The sequence below is a fragment of the Bos indicus genome, chromosome 2, assembly GCF_029378745.1.
Source record: "Bos indicus isolate NIAB-ARS_2022 breed Sahiwal x Tharparkar chromosome 2, NIAB-ARS_B.indTharparkar_mat_pri_1.0, whole genome shotgun sequence".
In the NCBI taxonomy this organism is placed as follows: Eukaryota; Metazoa; Chordata; class Mammalia; order Artiodactyla; family Bovidae; genus Bos; species Bos indicus.
In genome coordinates this window covers 15,112,427-15,137,099 of record NC_091761.1, presented here as the reverse complement: position 1 = coordinate 15,137,099, position 24,673 = coordinate 15,112,427, and the positions used below count along the sequence as shown (strand labels likewise).

Sequence of the window (24,673 nt, the reverse complement as noted above, 5' to 3'; positions counted from 1 at the left end):
TTGCTTATGTGTAATATTTTATTTTTGGCTTTCTGGCTATTCATGTCTTTGTCAAAGTGCCTTCTGAAGTTTCTTCTAGACTAAGATAATCTCAGTTTTTCAAAGTCTTTTTTCTTTGTTGAAAACATCACAGTTCCACTAACTGTAAACCATAGGGCAGTTTGTTTAAAATGGTAGGCATTGTTAGTATGTTAATTACATACAGCCGCTTCCCACGGTCATCATCTTCCAGCTTCAACAAACTGTGACTTAAATGTTAAGGACCATATTGTAGTCCTCCTATTCTTAGTGTCTCAGTACATGAAACGTTTTAGAAAGCGCTCTGGTAATGTTGCTGGCATTGCTAGATAAATGATCAAGACAAAGGTGCACATTCTTTGCCAAGCATTGCATAATGCAGTTAAACTTGCACAGCCCATGTTGGTTTAAACTGGTTTACCCTCTCTTAGTCATGCTGGTTAGCTGTCTCCTATATGAAGGCCGTCTCTTCCTGGTATTGCCAATCAGAGGTCTTTTCTACAAACAAAAATCACAGTGAGAGAGCAATTACGTTAGCACAGAGTAACTCATGGTTACCCCCGCAGTGTGCACCGAATATGTGATGACAGGGAAGCAGGGAAAGATGGTATTCCACAGAAGCTGGAGGAAAAACCACTGGGGAAGAGCATGCATGCTTATTTTCTCTGTTCTTGCAGAATAACATTGTTTTCAAATAACTGCTGATAAAATTATTTTCCAACACTGTAGGTAGCCCTTTTGGAGATCCTTGTGGAAAGACTTGCTTGGAAGAAAGAGATAATCAATGGCTGGGGGTCACGCTTTCCAGACAGCCTGGAGAAAACGGCTCCATTGTGGTAGGTTGTTGGGATAGTTCCCTGATCACATCGTGAAACCAGATACCCTGGGTGTGACTTTCACATCATTTGGTCTACTTTTATGTTTTATTCAGACTTGTGGGCATAGATGGAAAAATATATTTTACATAAGGACTGAGTCTAAGCTCCCCACGGGTGTCTGCTATGGAATGCCTTCTGATTTACGAACAGAACTGAGTAAAAGAATAGCTCCATGCTATCAAGGTAAGGCATGGTAAATATGTGAATGCCTTTAAATTTTTTTTTTTTTCAATTTTGGATACTTGGTTAGCAGTGGGAGGATCTTTGAAAACAGCTATGTTCTCTTTAATGTCTCATATTATTATTTCCTTTTTTCTTTTTTTGCTAATCCCATTGCAGTTTCAATTTTCAAAGATGAACTGTGAGATAGTAAATGACAGGGAAGCCTGGTGTGCTACAGTCCATGGGGTCACAAAGAGTCAGACACGACTGAGTGACTGAACAACTGTGGTTATTTTGGAGCTAGGAATTCTGCAAACTATTCGTTTGAATAGTTCTAGCATCTAGTTTATAATTTTCAATTTTAGCATTAAATATATTCTCAATTCAGTAAAATTATGAAATAGATTGAAAAATCTGATTAGGAGGAAGAAAATTGTTTCTTGCTTTATCTTTAACTTCCAACAAGATTCAGAAAAATTTAAAATATAAATGTGGGCAGATCTTTTCTACTCACTGTGTCTTTTTTTTTTTCCCCTTGAATTCACTTATTTTCTTTGAAACTGCAAGGAATTGCTAATGTAAGTTTGAAAGGTCTTTCCCATAAAAATTTTAGGTCATAGGTAGCATTAGTGCATACAGAGCCAGGACATAAACTGAGACAAGCAGTTGGAGTTGAATGTCAACAGAACACTGAAGAAATGATACCTGTAACAGAACTAAAATTCTGAATACGTGTCTTTAGAAAGAATATATGTGAATGCCAGTTTCCAGTTTGTTTTAACCAAAATGATTACCTCAGTGTCCAAAGGCAATTTCTATTACTTGACAAAACTTGGAGCACGTAGCCAAATTACACTGATTCTATTAATACTGGCCTCTTTCATGCCTGGAATTTGATATCATAGCAAAGGTCATATTATCTGTGTTCCTAATTTGTCTTTGAATGCCAAGAAGATAAAAGGTGGATTTTAATTTCTTAGTTGCAGTAAAACTTACTCTAGCTATTGTCCCATTTTTCATAATAGTTTATGGTTAACATTTAAAAATATTTTACAGTTGGGACATTTCTCTCTGATTGACTGCGGAGGTCCTCATGATCATTTGAGGTCTTCAGTCTCTCTATAATGCAGACTGGCCAGCCTGAGTCATAATCTCCAGTCCAGATGAGGCCTTTCCCTTTGCTGATCTCAGTTTCCTTCAAAATCAAGTGCATAAAAGTGTGATGATAGGAATTAGCTGTATAGGCTGAAAAAATCTTTAGCTTGCATCTCTGTTAGATTGTTTTGACAGTCTAATAGAGATGCAAGCTAGAGATACTTCAACTGCAACATCCATCCCCATGTAGCTGGCCCCATGTCTGGTGCTTTTAACTGATTCAGCAACCACTTCTGACTATTCTAATCGTGTGAGATGATGCACTTGGATGCTTCAGGTGCTGCAATTCTTGTCCTGCACTGGCTGGTTCCTTCATTAAATGCTGGTGCCTCCTTCGGTATAGATTTTGGTCCATTACATTTTTTCATGTGTTTTCTGGGTAACTTTATGAAAGGGTTGATAATGTCCATGGATGACAATGTGCACTCCAAATATATATATATATATATATATATATATATATGAATTCATATATATATATGAATGAATGGATGGATGGATGTGAAGTTGCTCAGTCATGTCTGACTTTTTGCGACCCCATGGACTGTAGCCTACCAGGGTCCTCTGTCCATGGGATTTTCCAGGCAATAGTACTGGAGTGGATTGCCATTTCCTTCTCCAAGGGATCTTCCCAACCCAGGGATCGAAACCAGGTCTCCTGCATTGTAGATAGACGCTTTACTGTCTGAGCCACCAGGGAAGTCTAATATATACACACACACACACACACACACACACACACACACACACTTAGCCACATCCTATGGAGGAAAAAAAAAAAACATGATGGCAGAAACCTAAGACAACTAAAACTTAAACTTAAAAAATATATAGGAGCAGGGAAAACAGAAAAAGGAATTAAAAAGCATGACAAGGAGTGGTAATTATAAATGACTTACCAATTTATTCAACATTTCTGGTTAGCAAAACCGAAACAAAGATGTGGTCCTCTGTCTTCACAGAGGTTTACTTATGTCAGTTCTTCAGGAAAAGCAAGCTTTGTGCCCATAGTAAGTTTCACAAAGCACACATTCATGGGGGGTTTGTGAGAAGAGACCCTCCATCTCCATGCAGATCTTGACTATGTGATTTACAGCTGGGCAAAATCTAGGAAGCCTATTTTAAATGGAAACCTGGACTGGAAGCCATAAATCCTATCTCTTGTCTTAGATGCTCACCTGACAACTTTTTGTATTTTGCTCGTTCTTCCCCTGAAAAAGAGACTGCGTAGATACCTCTGTTGCTATTTCATAGGGATATTTTGAAGATCAACATGGAAGAGATTTGTGACCTTAAATTTAACTACTTTTACTAATTTTTAAAATAATATTATTGTAAAATAGATTTTAAAAGGCATACTTATAAGGATTTATAAATAAACAAAATTATGCAGATTTTGTCTTTATTTTAAAATGAAATCTTAATTGTTTTTCTACTTTATTTTAGATTATGTGAAACAATTTGGAGAGAATTTTGCATCATGTCAAGCTGGAATATCTAGTTTTTACACAGAGGTAATAGTCCAAAAAATAGCTGCTATAGATGTTTACATATAGAATTTTAATTCTTCTGAAGACTTAGAAGACTGATATTATGCTTTGAAATAAAGATTGAGTAATACTCAGATAATATCTCTTAAATATGAGTATATTACAACTTAATTTTTACCACTTGGTATTCAGCATATGTATTGATAAAATAGTAATATTTAGATGGTTGTGTCACCCAAGACCAATTAAAAGTCTATACTAAAGAAAGTTATCAGAGAAATGCAAATCAAAACCACTATGAGGTACCATTTCACACCAGTCAGAGTGGCTGCGATCCAAAAGTCTACAAATAATAAATGCTGGAGAGGGTGTAGAGAAAAGAGAACCCTCTTACACTGTTGGTGGGAATGCAAACTAGTACAGCCACTATGGAGAACAGTGTGGAGATTCCTTAAAAAAATGGAAATAGAACTGCCTTATGATCCAGCAATCCCACTGCTGGGCATACACACTCAGGAAACCAGAAGGGAAAGAGACACATGTACCCCAATGTTCATCGCAGCACTGTTTATAATAGCCAGGACATGGAAGCAACCTGGATGTCCATCAGCAGATGAATGGATAAGAAAGCTATGGTACATATACACAATGGAATATTACTCAGCCATTAAAAAGAATACATTTGAATCAGTTCTAATGAGGTGGATGAAACTGGAGCCTATTATACAGAGTGAAGTAAGCCAGAAGGAAAAACACCAATACAGTATACTAACGCATATATATGGAATTTAGAAAGATGGTAACAATAACCCTGTGTACAAGACAGCAAAAGAGACACTGATGTATAGATCAGTCTTATGGACTCTGTGGGAGAGGGAGAGGGTGGGAAGATTTGGGAGAATGGCATTGAAACATGTAAAATATCATGTATGAAATGAGATGCCAGTCCAGGTTCGATGCACGATACTGGATGCTTGGGGCTAGTGCACTGGGATGACCCAGAGGGATGGTATGGGGAGGGAGGAGGGAAGAGGGTTCAGGATGGGGAACACATGTATACCTGTGGTAGATTCATTTTGATATTTGGCAAAACTAATACAATTATGTAAAGTTTAAAAATAAAATAAAATTAAAAAAAAAAGAAAGTTACTTTCATTAAGAATTTAACAGAAATCAAAAAATAGCCATATCATTTGTTAATTTAAGCACTGAAAATATCTAAGTATGTTATTTTTAGTTACTAATTGGGGCGGAGCATATAAGTTAACATTTTTCATTAGAAGTATGAGAATTGGGAGATTTAAGAACTTAATAATATCCTCTTAAATAAGATATGTTCCCAAATATGTTATTTTCTTTCTAACACTACCACATATACAGTTGTACTCAACTTCTAAACCTCCCACTTTCTCTGAGTAACCCTTTATGAAGTTATGAATGCTTTCTAAATCTATGTAGCCAGGCTGTATCAAACTTTAGGTTAATAATTTCCATAAATATTGCCTAGTGTGGAAAAATAATGCTTTCTTCCTTACCTTATGTTTAAATTGACATCTTTTTTCAAAGTTTGGATCGTTTAGGAAATTTAGAAATATCAAATAGATTTAATTGCTGAAAGTTTTCATATTTCACCAAATATGTCTACTCATTCCAATCTTTCCTCTGTTTCCTTTTTCTAAATTCTTACATTTATCATCAAATATGTCCCAGTTCCTTTTGAGTTACATTTTTCCAAGCTAACATTATTAAGGAACTTAGTCATTGACTTTTTGCAAATTGAAATAAATTAAGTCCATTTTTTACTCTTTGGCAGCACATGATTATCTCTGTAATGAGCGCTAATGAATTACCCAGATATGATTTCCTATAATAGAAACCACATTGCCTTTTTCCCCACAGCTTATTCTAGTGTTCAATGATTATGCCTTTGATTGTAAAGTCCAGCAATGAGTGTGAAGTGAGAGTTTCAGCATTTCTTCTCTGAAATTCTCATTTTAGGTGAAAGTTCACTAACTAGCTTCTCTGGCTTTTGGGGGCATGCTTTTAAACTCATTAAATGCTTATATTTCAGAAATTTATGAAAATTATTTTTGTCACTGTTTAACATGTGTATCTGGAGGAGGTTTCGGGTGGTGAGATTAAACTTTTAAATGATGATAAATTTTCTTTTTCTTACAGGATTTAATTGTGATGGGAGCTCCAGGATCATACTATTGGACTGGCTCTCTTTTTGTGTACAATATGACTACAAATAAATACAAGGCTTTCATAGACAAATACAACCAAGTAAAATTTGGAAGTTATTTAGGTACTGTAAAAATTGACAAACTTGAATTAGCTCTACCTTACAGACACTAGTAATTATAAATAAGGGAAATTATATCTTCAAAAGATCAAAATGGCCAGTAGTAACTAAAAAGCCATTTCAGAAACTGCCTCTTTAAGGCTATAGTCTATGAAACTTTAGTTAACTTAATATTTTACATGTGTAACTATTATCATCCATATATAATTCTTAGGTTGGAACTCCTGCTTTAATTTATTCTCTTGCAGTAAATCACTTGTAAGCTTATATTTTTATGCAGTCACCTTGTTATTATAAACGTAGCATCTATTGAATGCCTGTCATCTCCTGGGGGCTTTTGTCAATATTCTACATGAATAACTCATTTAATCATGTGAATGAGTAAATATAGTTTCCTTAAGGGCCAGTTGAAAGTCAGTGGGACTGAGAAGAGCACTGTGGACAGATGGGTGGCACTGTGAAGAGTATGGGTCCAAAAACAGCTCATTGACCTTGGCCTCAGAAGCTCTTAGAATATTCCCCAGAGCATAACTATTTTTATCCTTCGTCTTATTATTCTTTAATAAGTCAGCAGTAGGATGATCTATAGTCCTTATTTTTATAGAAAGTTAAGATCTTTTTCTGGCATTAATTTCCTTGTCATCGTAAAAGGAATGCTTTTCCCATAGCTTCTTACGATATACAGACTTGTTTAAACCTGCTTTAAATGTAAACAGCCTATACTTAGAAATAATTATAATAAGAAAAAGCAAGATTTTCCCCCTCTTCAAGCAGAAAGAATTTATTTTAAAACAGAGGAAGTTCATTTACAATTCAGCATTTACTTGTTGAAGGATGAAGGATATGCTTAAGCATTATAAAAAATGTAACAGTTTATGTCTTTTATCACATAATGAAATAAGAATATTTTACCTTGTCTGTAATTATACAATTTTATCATAATAGAAAGTTTTCAGGGCAAGAAAAGTTGAAGTTTAGGAAGATTTTTTTTACATGAAGTTCAAAATGTTATATTTTACACTAAAGTTTCTGTTGCAACCTTAAGTTACACTAAAGTTTCTGTTGTAATCTTAGAAACTAGCATGTCCTGCCTGACACTACAGAAACTAACAAACCATATTTAAAAGAGCTAGCTTCAGTGTCTAAGGTTTAAAAATATAAGCCATATTGGTGGTGGTTTAGTTGCTAAATTGTGTCTGACTCTATTTAGTGTAGTCATTTTGAATTCAGTCTTAAAATTTAATTCTGAATGGATTTATGATTAATTCTGTAAGTGGATTTATGACAATGAATTTCACTCATTCCAAATGACGATTCTCACACCTCCATCCATTTTCTTGAAGGATACTCAGTTGGAGCCGGTCATTTTCGGAGTCCGCGCAGTACTGAGGTAGTTGGAGGAGCCCCTCAACATGAACAGATTGGTAAAGTAAGAATTACATTTTTTAAATGTATTCCTTCAAAATGGTTCAAATAGACTGCATAAGAGAATAAGATGTTAAAGGACGAACTGCAAAATTTCTCAGCAGTGAATCTGGAAATAATGAGCACTGTACATTTAGTGGTAAGATTGGTGAAAGTCATGTGGCTTTTAGATAAAATTGAGCAGAAAAGCTTTCAGGAAGATTACACAAGTTAAATGAGGCTCTTTCTTATGAGTAACTGTTTCTGAGATAGAATTTTCTCAAGATTCCAAGGAATACATTTATGGTTAACAAGTTTATAGCCGAAGAGAAATTGAGGCATCTACATTCCTGGTACAGTTGTGGTAAGACTAGAAAGAACAAAATGCTACTTCTCATTCTAGTTTTTGTTACATTATTACATGAACCTTACTTTGAAAATTGAGACAAACAACAGTTTCTGTGTTCTCTCTGAAGGAACAGTAGGATTGTTCCTGAGAGCTTGGTTCCCTAAACCTTTTGTATCACTCTGGAAAGAATCTTTTTAAAATATATTTGAGCAATTACAAGTTATGAAAATTAATGTTTTGAATGAAACATTTTTAATGTGAGAATCATCTAATCTTTCCTAATTCTTTTTCCCATTGCAGGCATACATATTCAGCATTGATGCAAAAGAACTAAATATCTTACATGAAATGAAAGGTAAAAAGGTAATATGTCTCTAACTTTGGTATCACCGAGGGCTTTGGTGAGTAACTCTTGCTTTTTTCTCAATGACTGGATCTGGTTTGCCTTGGAGCAGCTTGGGTCTTATTTTGGAGCATCTATCTGTGCCGTGGACCTCAACGCAGATGGCTTCTCAGACCTACTCGTGGGAGCTCCCATGCAGAGCACCATCAGGGAAGAAGGAAGAGTGTTTGTGTACATCAACTCTGGTTCCGTAAGTCTGATTGCACGCAGATTGGAAGCTGTTTATGGGATTTTGATCATAACTGTTGGTCTACTTACTCCAAAGTTCTGAGACTATAAATTTTTTTAGGCTTACTCTACTGATAAAAGTAAAAATTGTGATATTATACTGATGCTTTAAAAATGAAATGGGACTTCATGATGAATGGGCTGCTGCCCCATTTTGATATCTTGAAAGTATGAGATCAATTGTCTGGAGTTTCTCTGTACACAGCTTGTATGTGTTCACCCAGGGAGTTGCAGTTTCTTTCAGTTGCATTGTGCAACTCTAATTTGAAAGAATAACTTTTATATGGCCCTAAAAATGTGGATGTCCTATTACTTTGACGGTGAATGTCCCCATAGAATTTGGTAATTATAAAGCACTAGTAGACATAGAAGATAAAGTATGAACTGTTTTTTATTTCTTGATTTGAAAACAGTTGAAAGCAAGATGTGTTCTGATAAGATATTAATTTGCACAATTCACATAGATTATATTCCTGATAAGAATGTAAAACTGACGTAGTTTATTCCAAAGCAGATGCAGTAGTTGTAGAAATAAGTGTTTACTTGCTTATGGTTGAGTTTTCAATTCTAGGGGTATTTTGGAGTAGAATTTGACCGCTTGACAATTCAATTTAGGGAACTCTACTGGCCTTATCTTGCCAGTCTGTCTTCTTGGCATCAAATCAAAAGAAAGAATAGATAGAGCCTTAATGGGGTCTTCTTGGCCTATATCTTTAAGAGCAATAACAGGTTTGTGAGAAAATTGGTTCATTTCTTAAGTCACGGTATTTTTATTTGGGATTTTACAAAATAAAATGTTTCTAGAAGATATTTTGTTTAATCAGTGAGAGCATTTAATAAGCATGCATATTAAGCACTATACTAAACTCATTGCAATTTAAGAGAGAAAAGAGTCTTATAAAGCTGAGAGATCCTTAAAATTCCAAATATAGAGCAGGAAAATCATTTATGCACTGGCATATCCTAGACTGTTTAAACCTAAATTTAATAGTAAAACAGTATCATCTGTGAAGTGATCATTTGTTATCTCATTAATAGTGAAATCAAGAGTTACTTTTTCTTATATAGATATTTCACATTCTCCTATCAATTAATGGTCTCTCTAATAGAAGCTGCATCCTCATTTTACATACTTTTATTTCTTTTTACAACTAAAGTTTTTGAGAACAGTTTAAACAGTGGTATAGATACCTAATATAAGGCGATAAAGAACCATTTTTCCCATTGAAATCTTCAGCAATTCCAATATGAAAAACAGATAAAAGTGAAGTGCCTTTGTTTAAAGGGCAAGGGAAGAGTTCTCCCCTTAGACCACCCTCTTGTTCACTCTTCACTTCTACACCACTCAATAGAGGCATTGAATACTGGGGTTAATTTCATCATTGATTTCCACTTTTAAAACCTCTGCTATGTTATTCTTCCTTTGTTGCCTTCCAACTTCTTGTTCCTAACTGTGAAAAGACAATAACTACTACTTGACATTCAGTTTGGTTCAGTTTAGTCTCTCAGTTGTGTCTGACTCTTTGCAACTCCATGGATTGTAGCATGCCAGGCTTCCCTGTCCATCACCAACTCCTGGAACTTGCTCAAAACTCATGTCCATTGAGTCTGTGATGCCATTCAACCACCTCATCCTCTGCTGCTCCCTTCTCCTCCTGCCTTCTATCTTTCTCAGCATCAGGGTCTTTTCTAATGAGTCAGTTCTCCGCATCAGGTGGCCAAAGTTTCAGCTTCAGCATCAGTCCTTCCAATGAATATTTAGGACTGATTTCCTTTAGGATTGACTGCTTTGGATCTCCTTGCAGTCCAAGGGACTCTCAAGAGTCTTCTCCAACACCACAGCTCAAAAACATCAGTTCTTCAGCACTCAGCTTTCTTTATGCTCCAACTTTCACATCCATACATGACCACTGGAAAAACCATAGCTTTGACTAGATGCACCTTTGTCAGCAAAGTAACGTCTCTGCTTTTTAATATGCTGTCTGGGTTTGTCATAGCTTTTCTCCCAAAGAGCAATAGTCTTTTAATTTCATGGCTACGTTTATCATCTGCAATGATTTTGGAGCCCAAGAAAATAAAGTCCGTCACTATATCCATTATTTCCCCATCTATTTGCCATGAAGTGATGGAACCGGATGTCTTGATCTTCGTTTTTTGAATGTTGAGTTTTAAGCCAGCTTTTTCACTCTCCTCTTTCACTTTCATGAAGAGGCTCTTTAGTTCCTCTTCACTTTCTGCCATAAGGGTGGTGTCATGTGCATATCTGAGGTTATTGCTATTTATTGGTGTGGTTTACTATTGTCTGGACTTCCCTGATGGCTCAGATTGTAAAGTGTCTGCCTACCATGCAGGAGACCTGGGTTCAACCCCTGGGCTGGGAAGATCTCCTGGAGAAGGAAATGGCAACCCACTCCAGTATTCTTGCCCGGAAAATCCCATGGACAGAGGAGCCTGGTGGGCTACAGTCCATGCAGTCACAAAGAGTTGACTTCACTTTCCCTTTACTACTGTCTGTCTGTTCTTTTATTGGAGTATAGACACTGTGTGCAGAGGAATCGTCTGTTTTATTTACTACTATTTCGTCAGGGCTTGAAAGAATCCTGGACAAGTTAGGTGCTCAGGAATTGTTTTTGAGTGAACTGAAGAAAGAATGATACTTGAATGAATGCTGGCTTCCACTTCTGCTGAAAGAGCTCTCAGGGGTCCTGAGTGAACTCTTGGTCACCGTTCTGTGACTGGAGAATACTTGAAGAGTGATCACCACTTCTTTAAACTCTCCCCCTGAAGCTCAGTGCCCTTGTATTGTCTTATCTCCTCATCCTCTCTGGAGTCTCTAATGCCTTATGGTCTTCAGGCATTTCTCTATGAGCAAAACAAGAATCGAATTTTTTTAGCTGGAAAATAAAAGGTGAAGGGCACTTCACAAGGGAAGAATATGTGTGTGCTATGGAAATGATGAACAGACTTGTTTGAGAAGTTAAAAGATCTATGATGAGTTGTACATGGTGTGTTTTTTTTTTTTTTTTAATACAAGGGAGTGACATGATCAGAGTTTGGAAAGAGATCTGGCAGATGTTATTGCAACAACTCCTACTAAAACATTGTGATGGTGGTGGTTTAGTTATTAAGTCGTGTCTGACTCTTGTGACCCCATGAACTATAGCCCTCCATGCTCCACTGTCCTTGGGACTTCCCAGGCAAGAATATTGCAGTGGGTTGCCATTTCCTTCTCCAAGAAATCTTCCTGACCCAGGGATCGAACCCAAGTCTCTTGTGTCTCCTGCATTTGGCAGGCAGATTCTTTACCTACTGAGCCACCAGGGAAATCCACTGAAACATTATTTCGCGTCTAATAACTCACTTTCCAAAATCAGAGACAGCAGTTGACCAACTCCTACTATAATGCTGCTGGAAAAATATTCCCAAGGCCAGTCAGTCATGTCACTCCTCAACTCAGAAACCTTCAGTAGCTCTGTCTGGTTTTCTAAGTTGAGAGTAAATTTCACCCGGCATTCAAAGTCCCACCCCATAAAACTCCAGTCTTACTCTTTTTGTCTTATTCATTTGCACATACTGCTCATTAGCCAAGTAAACCAAGGTAGCAAAGTTCTTTGCAATTTGTATTTTGCTGGTCAGTTTCCCTAAGTATCAAAACTTTGCCCATTCTTTAGTGCCACCTTGACAACCACCTCCTTTATGAAATCTCTGCTGGCTCTCACAGTTAGTATGCTCTCCCTGCTTGCTCATATTGCAAAGCAGTACCTCTTAGTCATTTACATGCTTGTGCTATGCCTTCCCTTAACTGGGGGCTTCTTCGGGGAAGGGAGTGTCTTACACACTCATTGCCTTGTCCTCTTTCACTCATTCATCCTTTGCGCAGTGCATTGCCTTTATTAGGAACTCACTAAATATTTGCTCAATTGAATTATCAAAATAATTTATTGGATTTTCAAAGCTAGGGATCATGAGTTTGACATTTTTTTCTGTCCTCTGAGCTCTAATCATACTATTATATGTGTTGACATACTTGATAAATATTTATTGAATTGAACTGAGATGTGTGTACTAAAGCTCAGACTAGTTTGTCCAACCTGTTTGAAGCATTAAGAAAAAAAATCCATATCCAATTACAATAGTAAATCATGTGTCAAGTTGTCAGTGTTATAATGACACCTTTCTCCCTGTTTCTATCTAGGGAGCAGTAATGAACGAAATGGAAACAGAGCTCATTGGAAGTGACAAATACGCTGCAAGATTTGGGGAATCTATAGTCAATCTTGGCGACATTGATAATGATGGCTTTGAAGGTAATTAAAATCATTTAATTTGGTATTTGATTTCCGGTTTTAAAAATTGGACATGGGAGAGAATATAATTGGAGTTTTATGTTGTTTGCCTTTCTATAGAAAATGGAGGCAGACTGGTATGCTAAGTTTTTTTTTTTCTTTAGTGTTATACCCGATTTCTTCTCAGTTGTCAACTATTCCTTCAACAAAGAGTGATATTGAACATACCTCATTTCATTGATTCTAAGGCACCATTGGTGCTAGTGGTAAAGAACCCATCTGCCAGTGCAGAAAATGTTAAGAGACACAGGTTCAATCTGGGTTGGGAAGATCCCCCAGAGAAGGAAATGGCAACCCACCCCATTACTCTTGCCTGGAGAGTCCCATGGACAGAGGAGTCTGGAGGGCTACAGTCCACAAGGTCTCCCAGAGTCAGACACAACTGAGCAACTTAGCACACAGCAGGCACCCCTGATTATAAGTTGTTTTAAGTCATTGTTTTATGTGCCCCTAAAAAATGGTGCCTCTTAAACTGAGACACTATTTTTCTATTTTAAGACGAATGCTGATTTCAGAAATGTGAAAATGTGGAAGAAAATGTGTATCACAGACTCATTGGATCATATATTTAACTATCAGTGTAGTAAGACACTGATAAAACCCAGCAGCGGCTGGCTGCAGAGCTTTAGCCCGGCTCTGAAAGCCCCTTACTGAGCCAGGCTCTCCTTGTTGAGGTTGTCCTGTTGTGGGGAAAGGGGGTCTGATGGTGGGGGGGTTGGGGTCCCAGGAGAGAATCCTGAGTAGTAGGAAGGGAGAAACCGGCAGACTCGAAGACAGGGGCTATTTGCCACCTGATAGGGATGCATTTCAGCAATGGGATGGATGGTCTCATCAGCACTGTGACTGTTGCTGAGGTATCAGTCCTGCTGTTGAAGGATCTGCCTCTACCAGCCTTCTCTCTTAAAATGTGCTGACTTCAATCTAGTTCTAAGTGGTTAACTAAGTCCATTAAAACTGTGCCTAAAATAATGAATGGGTTTGAAAGGAGAGTGTATAATTTCTAGAGTTCAGCAAATAAGTATTTGATATTTTCAAGACTCAGAATTATCTTCCGGAAATGGTTTTTGGCAATTTGTATCTGGTAGGAGTAGGTCAAAACTTCCGTAAGCCAGAAGGAAAAACACCAATACAGTATACTAACGCATATATATATGGAATTTAGAAAGATGCTAACAATAACCCGGTGTACAAGACAGCAAAAGAGACACTGATGTATAGAACAGTCTTGTGGACTCTGTGGGAGAGGGAGAGGGTGGGAAGATTTGGGAGAATGGCATTGAAACATGTAAAATATCATGTATGAAACTAGATGCCAGTCCAGGTTCGATGCACGATACTGGATGCTTGGGGCTAGTGCACTGGGACGACCCAGAGGGATGGTATGGGGAGGGAGGAGGGAGGAGGGTTCAGGATGGGGAACACAGGTATACCTGTGGTGGATTCATTTTGATATTTGGCAAAACTAATACAATTATGTAAAGTTTAAAAATAAAATAAAATAAAATTAAAAAAAAAGAATTATATAATTTAAAAAAAAACTTCCTTATATACTGGACGTAATTGAGGAAGTGCTATAAAGGCTCACTTTGCATCTTGTTTTGCCTAAATGCTTCATTCTACTTTAAATATTTAAAATATGGTATTCTACAAGGAGAATGCTGGTTGGCTATTGAAAATATGCTTCCAGTGAGCCCTCTTGAATGTGAAATAGTATAATTTGGCCTACAAATGCCATTTCTGGATTTTACTATTTTTAAAACAAAAGGACATAAACATACTTTTATAGTATGTGTATATATCTTTGTGGTTATGATTACACATTAAATTTTACATTAAAATATCTATAAAATGTTTAGACGGATATTACATTTCACAATTAATCATCAGTTCTGTGTTATCTATCGAAGACTTATTTTTTGTCAGTTGTACCATGCCAGCTGTAGAGTATGTGCCATAATGAATGTAAATGAAGGAAACAGTGGCATACTTTTTTTAGTTTTACATTCAAATGGAATATCAGATTAAGACATGAAAAAATTCCTTCCACATCCTGTTTTAATTGACAGATCTTAAGAAGAATATTCACTATTTTGATTGAACATATTTGTATATGTGCACATGAGGAATGGTTTTTTTGTAGTATCTAAATGTCAGTGATGAACTTGAATGATTCTTATAAACAGATTGAGTTACAAAAATGTGATGGATAGTAGGCAGGTTCCCTTATCAAAGTCACTCCAGTACTTGGGAAAATCCAAGACAATTTTCTAGTTATGTGAAAGACAGGCAGAAAATGTGTTGTCCAGGAGACTTAGAAAGGGGGAATTTAGAGGAAATCTTCAGGGCACGATGCAGAATTTGAGTGAATATGAGAACCGTGGCTTTCACACAGCACTTTGTGTCTTGGAGTCCTCAGCACACATCTTCTAAAGGTAATATCTATATGCATGGAAGATGATTATTCAAATGAATGTTTGCAGTATTCCAGCATATTTTGTGCTATTTATGATTTCATATATAGTTCACAACATATTTACATCCAGTGGCCACATTAATTCTGATTCATTTTAGTGCATGTTTATAACATCATATATCTTTTACTAATTCAGTTTTTTCTTCCAGTTTTATTGAGTTATAATTGCATGTAACATTGAATAAGTTTAAGGTATACAACATAATGATTTGATATATGTGTATTGCAAAATGCTTACTACAGTGTTTAGTCACCATCTATCACCTCACACTGGAGAAGGCAATGGCAACCCACTCCAGTGTTCTTGCCTAGAGAATCCCAGGGACAGAGGAGCCTGGTGGGCTGCTGTCTATGGGGTCGCACAGAGTCCGATATGACTGAAGCGAATTAGCAGCAGCATCACCTCACATAGTTGCAATTTTTTTTCCTTGTGATGAGAACTTTTAAGATCAACTCTCTTAGCACCTCCCAAATATACAACATTTTCAGCTACAGTCACCATGCTGTATATCCCCAAGACTTAACTGATCTTCTAATTGGCAGTTTGTATTTTTTGACCGCCTTTACCCAGTTACCCGACTCTCTGACAAACAACAATCTGACCTCTGTTTCTATGCGGATTTTTTTCCCCTAATTCCACATACAAGTGAGATTACACAGTATTTGTCTTTGTCTGTCTGACTTACTTAGCATAATGCCCTCAAGGCCCATCCATGTTGTTACAAATGACAGAATTTCCTTCTTTTTTATGACTGAAGAGCATTTCTGTTTTGCCCATGGGTGTGTGTTTTCCGCATTTTAGATGCTAGCCAAGACCATGTTGGCTTGGAAGTAGGCTTTTTGTGTTCTAGCTCTTCACTGAGGTCTTTAATTCCATCCTATCATATCTGTCTGGGTGAGCCAGAAGGCATCTGTCTTTTATTTTTTCATTATGTGATCCCCTGTTCTTTTTCCCCATCTTCTAACTTAGTTTATTTTTCTGGGATATGAGTGAAGTCACTTCCTCTTCATGGCAGAGTATGTGGGATTGTGTAGAAAAGAGAGGAAAACCCTACCTGTTTGTTTTCCTTCCACCTCCAGTCTTAGATGCAGATCAGACTTCATGTCCTTTTACTGTGCACAGCTTTGTAATGCTTTACATAGTAGACCTCAGTTATTTTGGCATTCGTGACATCACTTTTTTTTCTTCAAAAGGAAAAAATTAGAATATATTAGAATATATTTCCTGTGTCCTTAGAAAAGCAAAACAAGCTATTTTCTCAGATGATAATCGATCAATTTGGCAAGAGTCCAGCATAAACATTTCACAGAATAGGTAATAGACAAACCTATTCAACCAATATGATCAGACAGACAGACAGATAGCATTTTAGCCATAAAATGGTTCTGGCAGGACCACTTAATTCCGGTTTATGTTTTCCAAGTTGAGCCTGGAAAGTGAAAGTGTTACTCAGTTGTGTCCAACTCTTTGTGACCCCATGGGCTGTAGCCTGCCAGCCTCCTCTGCCCATGGGATTCTCCAGGCAAGAATACTGGAGTGGATTGCCATTCTCTCCTCCAGGGGATCTTCCCGACCCAGGGATTGACCCCGAGTCTCCTGAGTTGCAGGCAGATTCTTTAGCATCTGAGCAACTCATCTGACTTTTAGACTGTATCTTTGAATATTTTTTTGAGCTGAACCATAATAAAGTTCTACAATTGTGAACTATATGCTATATCAATTTATATGGCCCTGAGATTCTTATATATCAAGTCACATAGTGAACATTTCTTTCACACAGTAGAGGAATAAGTGCTAGGAGGGGAGGGTGTTGGTCATAACTCTATGTTAATGACTTTATAGAGCATGGTGATGGAGAGTACAGGTTCTGGAGCCATACTGCAGGGTTTAAATCCCACTCTACCGCATCCTACCACATCCAGGCTTCCCTGATGGTTTACACGGGTAGAGAATCTGCCTGCAATGCAGGAGACCTGAGTTTGATCTCTGGATCAGGAAGATTTCCCTGAAGAAGGGAATGACAACCCACTCCGGTATTCTTTCCTGGAGAATGCCATGAACAAGAGGAGCCCAGCAGGCTATAGTCCATGGGGACACCAAGAGTCAGGCACAACTGAGCGACCAACACTTTCATACATTACCACATCCTAGCTCTATAACCTTTAGCGAGTTTTATTCTTACCTCAATTTCTTCATCTAAAAAAAGTGAGGATCAAAAAGTATTTGACAGTGCTGTTGAGAGAGTTACATGAGTTATAGTGGGTTATGTGAAAATAACATGAATTTTGTATGTTAAGCCTTTAGCACAATGCCTGCCTTGTAAACAGCATATAATTACTAGCTGATGTTAGATTGTTATGGTCATACTAATGATAATTGTTATGGTTTATACTAACAGTGTAATAAATGTTCAAATGAAAAGTTAAAGTTGTCAAATATCTCCATGTTTATTCTCTAGGTTTTGTCCCAACTAAGTTGCACAGGGGTGGAAAAACATTTTATTATTAATAATGTATTCTCCTTATTTCTATAATGATAGCTGGAACTTTAGGACATTATATAAGAGATCCAAGTTTCATCTTAGGAAGGAAGAGTTTGGATCTATATATAAGCCAGCGTCTGAATATACTTAAATATGTTCTGCTTGGAATTAAATTGATCTGGGCTGGCTTAATAGTTCAGCTGAAAAGGTTCATTTGTATTGTTTCAAGATATTTTTATTAATATAGATCACTTGTGCTAGTAACTGATAAACAGAATTCTTGCAGTATCAGCTTCGTAACCCAACTTGCTATCTTTTCCTATATTATCATCAAGAATCAAGGTACAAAATTCTGTTAATAGGTACTCAGGAGTAGCCACATGGTTGAAGTATAACCCGTGCCCCCCCCACCCCCGCCCCATGAATGACATTGCTAAGTGGGCTCGTATCCAGTGGCTACAGGATGCTTCCTCCCTTACTCTTTCCTCACTCTTTCCTCACTCACCCTTGTCTCCCTCTTTCTCTCTCCTTCTTCCTCTCCCTCCCCATTATGTTGCTTGATTTATTCAGTCTGCACAGAAATGGCTCCAACTATTCCAAATTGTCACTCTCCCTCGTGCCGTGCTGCTTCTCGCTCCCCTACGATGGCACAGGCTGTGTCCTCTGTCCGAACATTGTCTTTTTTCACCTGGCTCTGACCTACTATAATCTCACTTTGGTCATCATATTCTATGAGAAGTCTTCCCTAATTTTCACCACCTTTTCCCTGCATGCCATGTTATTATTTTTACTTGCTGTTCTTCCCCGCTAGGGAGAAGGCAATGGCATCCCACTCTAGTACTCTTGCCTGGAAAATCCCATGGACAGAGGAGCCTGGTGGGCTGTAGTCCATGGGGTCACACAGAGTCGGACACGACTGAGCGACTTCGCTTTCACTTGTCACTTTCATGCATTGGAGAAGGAAATGGCAACCCACTCCAGTGTTCTTGCCTGGAGAATCCCAGGGACGGGGGAGCCTGGTGGGCTGCCGTCTCTGGGGTCGCACAGAGTTGGACATGACTGAAGCGATGCAGCAGCAGCAGCAGCAGCTTCCCCACTAGACTATCAGTTCCTTTTTGTGACCCTGTCCTGTGGTGTCCTATAGATACTCTGACACATATCTGGTATGCAGTAGGCGCTCAGTAGTTTTCCACTGAATGAATAAATGAATGGATATATTTTGTACCTAAAAATTGAAAATACTTTGCACAAGTTAAAAGAGGCTAGGTTTGGTATGTCTAAGCAAAACAGGCTTAAGGTGTGTCTACTATTTAATTTTAGAATAAAATAAAGTTTTGTATTTTTAAAATTGGGCAGAATTTGGCACAGAGTTTTATTCCTATTGAAAAAGCAGTGCAATATTACAACTGTAGTTGAAAAACTTTTAGATCTGATGAATAGTGATAAATATCATGAAAGCAAACTTTCTGTATTTTAGTTTCTGTTAAAGTAATATGGAAAAAAATCACTCTAAAAATATATGAATATACCCAAATAAATTGGCATAATATTTGGTAAAGACAATGAAATGTTCTTATAAACTTTTTTTTCCTCCTGTGTACTTTGTATTTATAGCACTTAAGCATGTTATTCAGTTTCCATTTTCTCTTGGTCTTATGAAAACATATCCTTCATTGGAACAGGAATTAATTTAGAATTCACTTTGGAAATAAGTAAAACCTATAACTCAAAAAGGTTCTTGTGGTTTATATTGTTTAGAGATGATAATAACTGATTCTATGCTACACACTGCTCTAAGCACTTCACATGAGTTACATTCTTCAGCACCAAGGTGAGTTCTTCCATGATCCTGTGCTGAACTGAGAAAACTGAGATACAGAGAGGTGAAGAAACGGGCCCAGGAACTTCCCTGGCAGTCCCTGATTAAGAATCTGCCTTCCAACACAGAGGGTGCAGGTCTGATCCCTGGTCAGGGGGCTAAGATCCCACATGCCATACAGCATGGCCAAGGAAAAAAAGAGTTGGGCCCAGTGAAGGACAGGGAAGCCTGGCGTGCTGCAGTCCCTGGGGTCAGCGACTGAACAACCATAGAGACAGCTGGGCACCGGATAGTGCTGGGGCCAGGCCCTGATGGTCTGGCGATAGGACCCACGTCCTTAACCATTCTCTTAGCCTACCTCTGAGACCATAAGACTCTAATTTCCACACATAGACTTGACCGTACAACCCTGTACATTGTTATGACAATGATAGTATTGTATATATTTTTTTCTGTCCAGTGAAAATATTGTTTATTGATAAGGAGTTTTCCTATGTGATATTAAGTAAAGAGCATGAAGGCTAGTTTTCAGAGTCTCATTCTTTGCATTAAGAGTTTGTTTTCTGCCATTTAAATTCTTGAATAGATGTTGCTATTGGAGCCCCACAGGAAGATGACTTGCAAGGTGCTATTTATATTTACAATGGCCGAGTAGATGGGATCTCAACAACCTTCTCACAGGTGGGATAATACTAGTCTATTTTCAAAAGAAACATTGGTAATAAAATCCTTCTTAAAACTTCCAGTGTTAACATGTACTTATTTTTCTTGTGCTTTCAAATACTTAATACTGTTTCACCATTTTCTTATAATAACAGTAGATGGTCTCATTTTTAAGGTCATTAATAACTCTATGAAATCATTTTATTTCCGTAAACAAGAGTTCTGGTTCACTTCCATTCTACTTTGTCTTTAACCTCTTCCTGATTTCTCTCTGCATGTCCTCAGATTTATGTTCTGAGGTAATACCCCTACTCTTCCAAGTAAGCCCATGTGGATTTGGTTAACTGTCTCGCTTCATGGCTAAAGCCCCATCTTCCCTGGAGGTTGCACAGGAAGAGCAAAGACTCAAATGAAACTCTGTGTTCCTTTCAGTGCAAAGCAGTGAGATGAGAGCACTTTATTAAGGTTTCCTGACCTAACTCTGACTTTAATTTCATATTTTGAAAAATCAGGACAATTCACTGCATAGAAAAAAACTACACGCACATGCAGAGAAGAGAAATCTTTCCAAAGATACTCTTATGGAAACTTTAGCTAATACTGTTATTTTTGATTAGGCAAGGTGGGTAAATGATCCTCGATATAACATGAAAGAGATATATTTGTCTATTAAAGAATCCGAATTCTCTTGGACAACTCTGATGCTTGTAAATCAACGTCTGCACAGGAGATTAGACACGTGGAATAGCAAGCACATATCTGACTTGAGTTGTCCTTGTCAAATACTAGAAGCCAATCTGGCCAAACAAGATGGTTATTATAAATCTAAGAAGTAGGCTCCACTAAGTGATCATAAATGTCTAATTTTCTTATGATCAGTTTGATTCCTCCTGTTGCTCAGGGAAATAAGCACAGAGCCTGAAAAAAGACTGAGGAGAGAGTGTCAGGAGTGTCTCAGGAGATCTTTACTACATAATTTTCCCTTTGCTCACAAGGTGAAGGAAGCAGTTTTTTTCATGTCACAAAACAGATGTCAGTTCTCCACTTCAAGACGGTGACTACTCTTTCTCCCAGACACATGTATTTGCCTTAACTACAATGCATTTGTTAATAATGTGTCAGGGCTCATTATTTAACTCAATCATTGTTTCTCTGGGATATTAGATGTTTAAACCCTGCTTCCCAGTCAACTTTACTATTTTTTCAGAGAATTGAAGGACGTCAAATCAGTAACTCATTAAGTATGTTTGGACAGTCTATATCTGGACAAATTGATGCAGATAACAATGGATATCTAGGTGAGTATAAAGTTGACTATATTTTATATATTGAAATAAGCACTGTTGTGGGTGATGCTTTACAGTGAAGTACATACAACTGGTAGAAAAAAGTGTTGATTTACTAGTGAGTTTTTTCCTTCATTTTTAGTACTCTTTTGAATTCACACACAGGTCAGAAGTAATCAAATAATTACTAAGCTTTTACACTGTTAGTTACTTAATGTTTTATTCCTTGTTTTCAAAAAAGTTAAAAGCATTCAGGAGAATAAATCAAACATATGATGATGAAAAGAAGAGGATTTTTTTTTTGTAATTTGAAAGGAGATATCTCAGCGAGTGTTCGTAGTCCAAAAATTGAATTTTCTTTTAGTAAGGCTGTCTTTATATCATATGTTTATATCATAATGTTTATGTTTATATTATATGATAAAGGGATGAATTTCATTGTAAATGAGCAGATTCAGACACATGTGAAATGAATCTTAAGATGTAAGCGTATCTTTTCTAATTAATTTTCTGTAAATAGTATTTTGATATAGTCACAAGGTGATATGTAGTTAAGTATTTATGGCTGAAAGTAATTCTCTTTGACTAATGATGATCATTAATCTGTGTTATTTTTTTCTTCCTCCAGATGTAGCAGTTGGTGCTTTTCGGTCTGATTCTGCTGTGTTGCTAAGGTAAGGTTGATAGATTTCACCGCTTAATGACAATTGGGCTTAATTGTAAATGATGGGAGGCAGTTTTTAAAATCAGCATGATGGTGACCTCATAATACTCTTTTTGGTACTCTGAAATTTAATTATTGAACTTTAGGATACTTTGCCCATCTTACCTGGATATATACTTAAATCATCTCAGTCAATATTTTTAGAGATTTTAATAAAAATTTATTTTGATTCATACATGAAAATATAATTGTGTGTATATATGTATATATGCTATTAAGCAGTTTCATGAAATTACTTGATCAGTGGAAACTGACAATGCAAATGTATTTGTCACCTTAATGAAAAATAATTGGGCAATTAATATTGCTAATTTTATTTCCTTCTTAGGACAAGACCTGTAGTGATTGTCGAAGCTTCTTTAAACCATCCCGAGTCAGTAAATAGGACAAATTTTGACTGTATTGAAAATGGATTGCCCTCTGTGTGCATGGATCTGACACTCTGTTTCTCATATAAGGGCAAAAAGGTTCCAGATTATATGGGTAAGGGTGCCCTTACAGAATTAATGCCTGACAGAATGTGCACTTCCCTCGTAAATCTCATGATCATCTTTCGAGGATTTTCCATATTTCACCATGGAGTGGTTTTTAGGGCAGGAGAGAGCAGCCTTTCTTCATCACCTTCTGGATTCTTGGTTTGTTCCAACCAATGAGTTGGATAAGTTCAGGCTTTAGTTGTTTAAATATTATTGCAAGAAGTAGAACAAAAATATCACTTGCTGTATTATTTAAGGTGAACTAACTGAGCTTAATCTGTAAGATCTCTTTAAAATAAAAAAAACATCACCATAGCTCCTCCTGTTTTACTAGGCTTACTGAAGTCTTGAGCTGGCTTAAGTTGGAAGGCCTGAGAGGAAGAAGTTTCTTTTCTTCTTACCCTATCCTGTTTGGGTAATTGAAGAAGCTTATCTGAAAGTCTGGGTCCTGGTTCTAATTTTGATAAATAAGACACATCTCTTCAGGATTTACTATGACAGTTGGTTTCTAAGAGCTACGCCCATATGCCTGTACATAGACAGCTCTCAATTATCCGCTCTGGAGAAAGTAGCTTATGTATATAATTGTATTTCTTTTTGACTGTGCTAGGTCTTGGTTGCTTTGTGCAGGCTTTCTCTACTTGCAGAGAGTGGGGGCCACGCTGCGTTTCAATGCACGGGCTTCTCATTGCAGTGACACCTTGCTGTGGAGCATGGCTTCTAGGGCTTCAGTACTTGTGGTGCCCAGGCTTGGTAGTTGTGGCTTGTGGGCCCCACAGAACACAGGCTTCAGTAGTTGCAGCACGTGGGCTCGGGAGTTGTGGCTCGAGGGCTTATTTGCATGTAGAATCTCCCTGCTGCTGCTAAGTCACTTCAGTCATGTCCGACTCTGTGCGACCCCAGAGATGGCAGCCCACCAGGCTCCCCCATCCTTGGGATTCTCCAGGCAAGAACACTGGAGTGGGTTGCCATTTCCTTCTCCAGTGCATGAAAGTGAAAAGTGAAAGTGAAGTCGCTCAGTCGTGACCAACTCTTCACGACCCCATGGACTGCAGCCTACCAGGCTCCTCCGTCCATGGGATTTTCCAGGCAAGAGTACTGGAGTGGATTGCCATTGCCTTCTCTGGAATCTTCCTAGACCAGGGATTGAACCTATGTCCCTTGCATTGGCAAGCAGATTCTTTTTTTTTTTTAATTGGAATATGATTACAATATTGTGATGATTTCCGCCGTACATCAGCGTGAATCAGCCATAGGTTTACATATGTCCCCTCCCTCTGTACCTCCCTTCCACCTCTCCCCTCATCCCACCCGTTTAGGTTGTAACAGAGCACCAGCTTTGGGCTCCCTGCATCATACAGCAAATTCCCACTGGCTATCTATTTTACATGTGGAAATGTATATGTTTCAGTGCTACTCTCTCAAATCATCCCACCCTTTCCTTCCCCTGCTGTGTTCAAAAATCTGTCCTTTATATCTGCATCTCCTTTTGCTGCCCTGTAAATAGGATCATCAGTACCATCTCTCTAGATTCCATATATATGTGTTATTAGATGATATTTGCCTTTCTCTTTCTGATTTACTTCTCTCTGTATAATTGGCTTTAGGTCCATCCACCTCATTAGAACTGACTTAAATGCATTCCTTTTTATTGCTGAGTAATATTCCATTTTGTATATGTACCACAACTTCTTTATCATTCATCTTTTGATGAACATCTAGGTTGGTTCCATGTCCTGGCTATTGTAAATAGGGCTGCAATAAACATTGGGGTACATGTGTCTTTTTCAATTAAGACTTCCTCAGGGTATAGAACCAGCAGTGGGATTGCTGAGTCACACGGTAGTTTTATTCCTAGTTTCTTAAGGAATCTCCAAACTCTTCTCCATAGTGGCTGTATCAGTTTGCATTCCCAACAGTACAAGAGGGTCCCTTTTCTCCACACCTTCTCCAGCATTTATTGCCTGTAGACTTTTTGATGATGATCATTGTGACTGGTGTGAGATGATAC

General features: G+C 37.6%; 1 protein-coding gene across 2 annotated transcripts in view; it reads left to right on the top strand.

Annotated features, from left to right (window-relative positions):
• ITGA4 (integrin subunit alpha 4) overlaps positions 1–24,673 on the top strand; it is a 96,422-nt gene that overhangs the window by 23,679 nt on the left and 48,070 nt on the right. The window contains exons 3-14 of one of the 2 annotated variants that reach the window (XM_019969847.2): positions 748–854; positions 950–1,079; positions 3,660–3,727; positions 5,882–6,011; positions 7,352–7,437; positions 8,062–8,124; positions 8,217–8,354; positions 12,588–12,699; positions 20,100–20,194; positions 21,384–21,474; positions 22,091–22,136; positions 22,515–22,669. In XM_019969847.2, coding sequence (XP_019825406.2) covers positions 748–854; positions 950–1,079; positions 3,660–3,727; positions 5,882–6,011; positions 7,352–7,437; positions 8,062–8,124; positions 8,217–8,354; positions 12,588–12,699; positions 20,100–20,194; positions 21,384–21,474; positions 22,091–22,136; positions 22,515–22,669 — 1,221 coding nt within the window. Of the gene's footprint in view, positions 1–747; positions 855–949; positions 1,080–3,659; positions 3,728–5,881; positions 6,012–7,351; positions 7,438–8,061; positions 8,125–8,216; positions 8,355–12,587; positions 12,700–20,099; positions 20,201–21,383; positions 21,475–22,090; positions 22,137–22,514; positions 22,670–24,673 lie in introns of those variants that run through there. The other variant, XR_011570628.1, reaches the window with a different exon arrangement.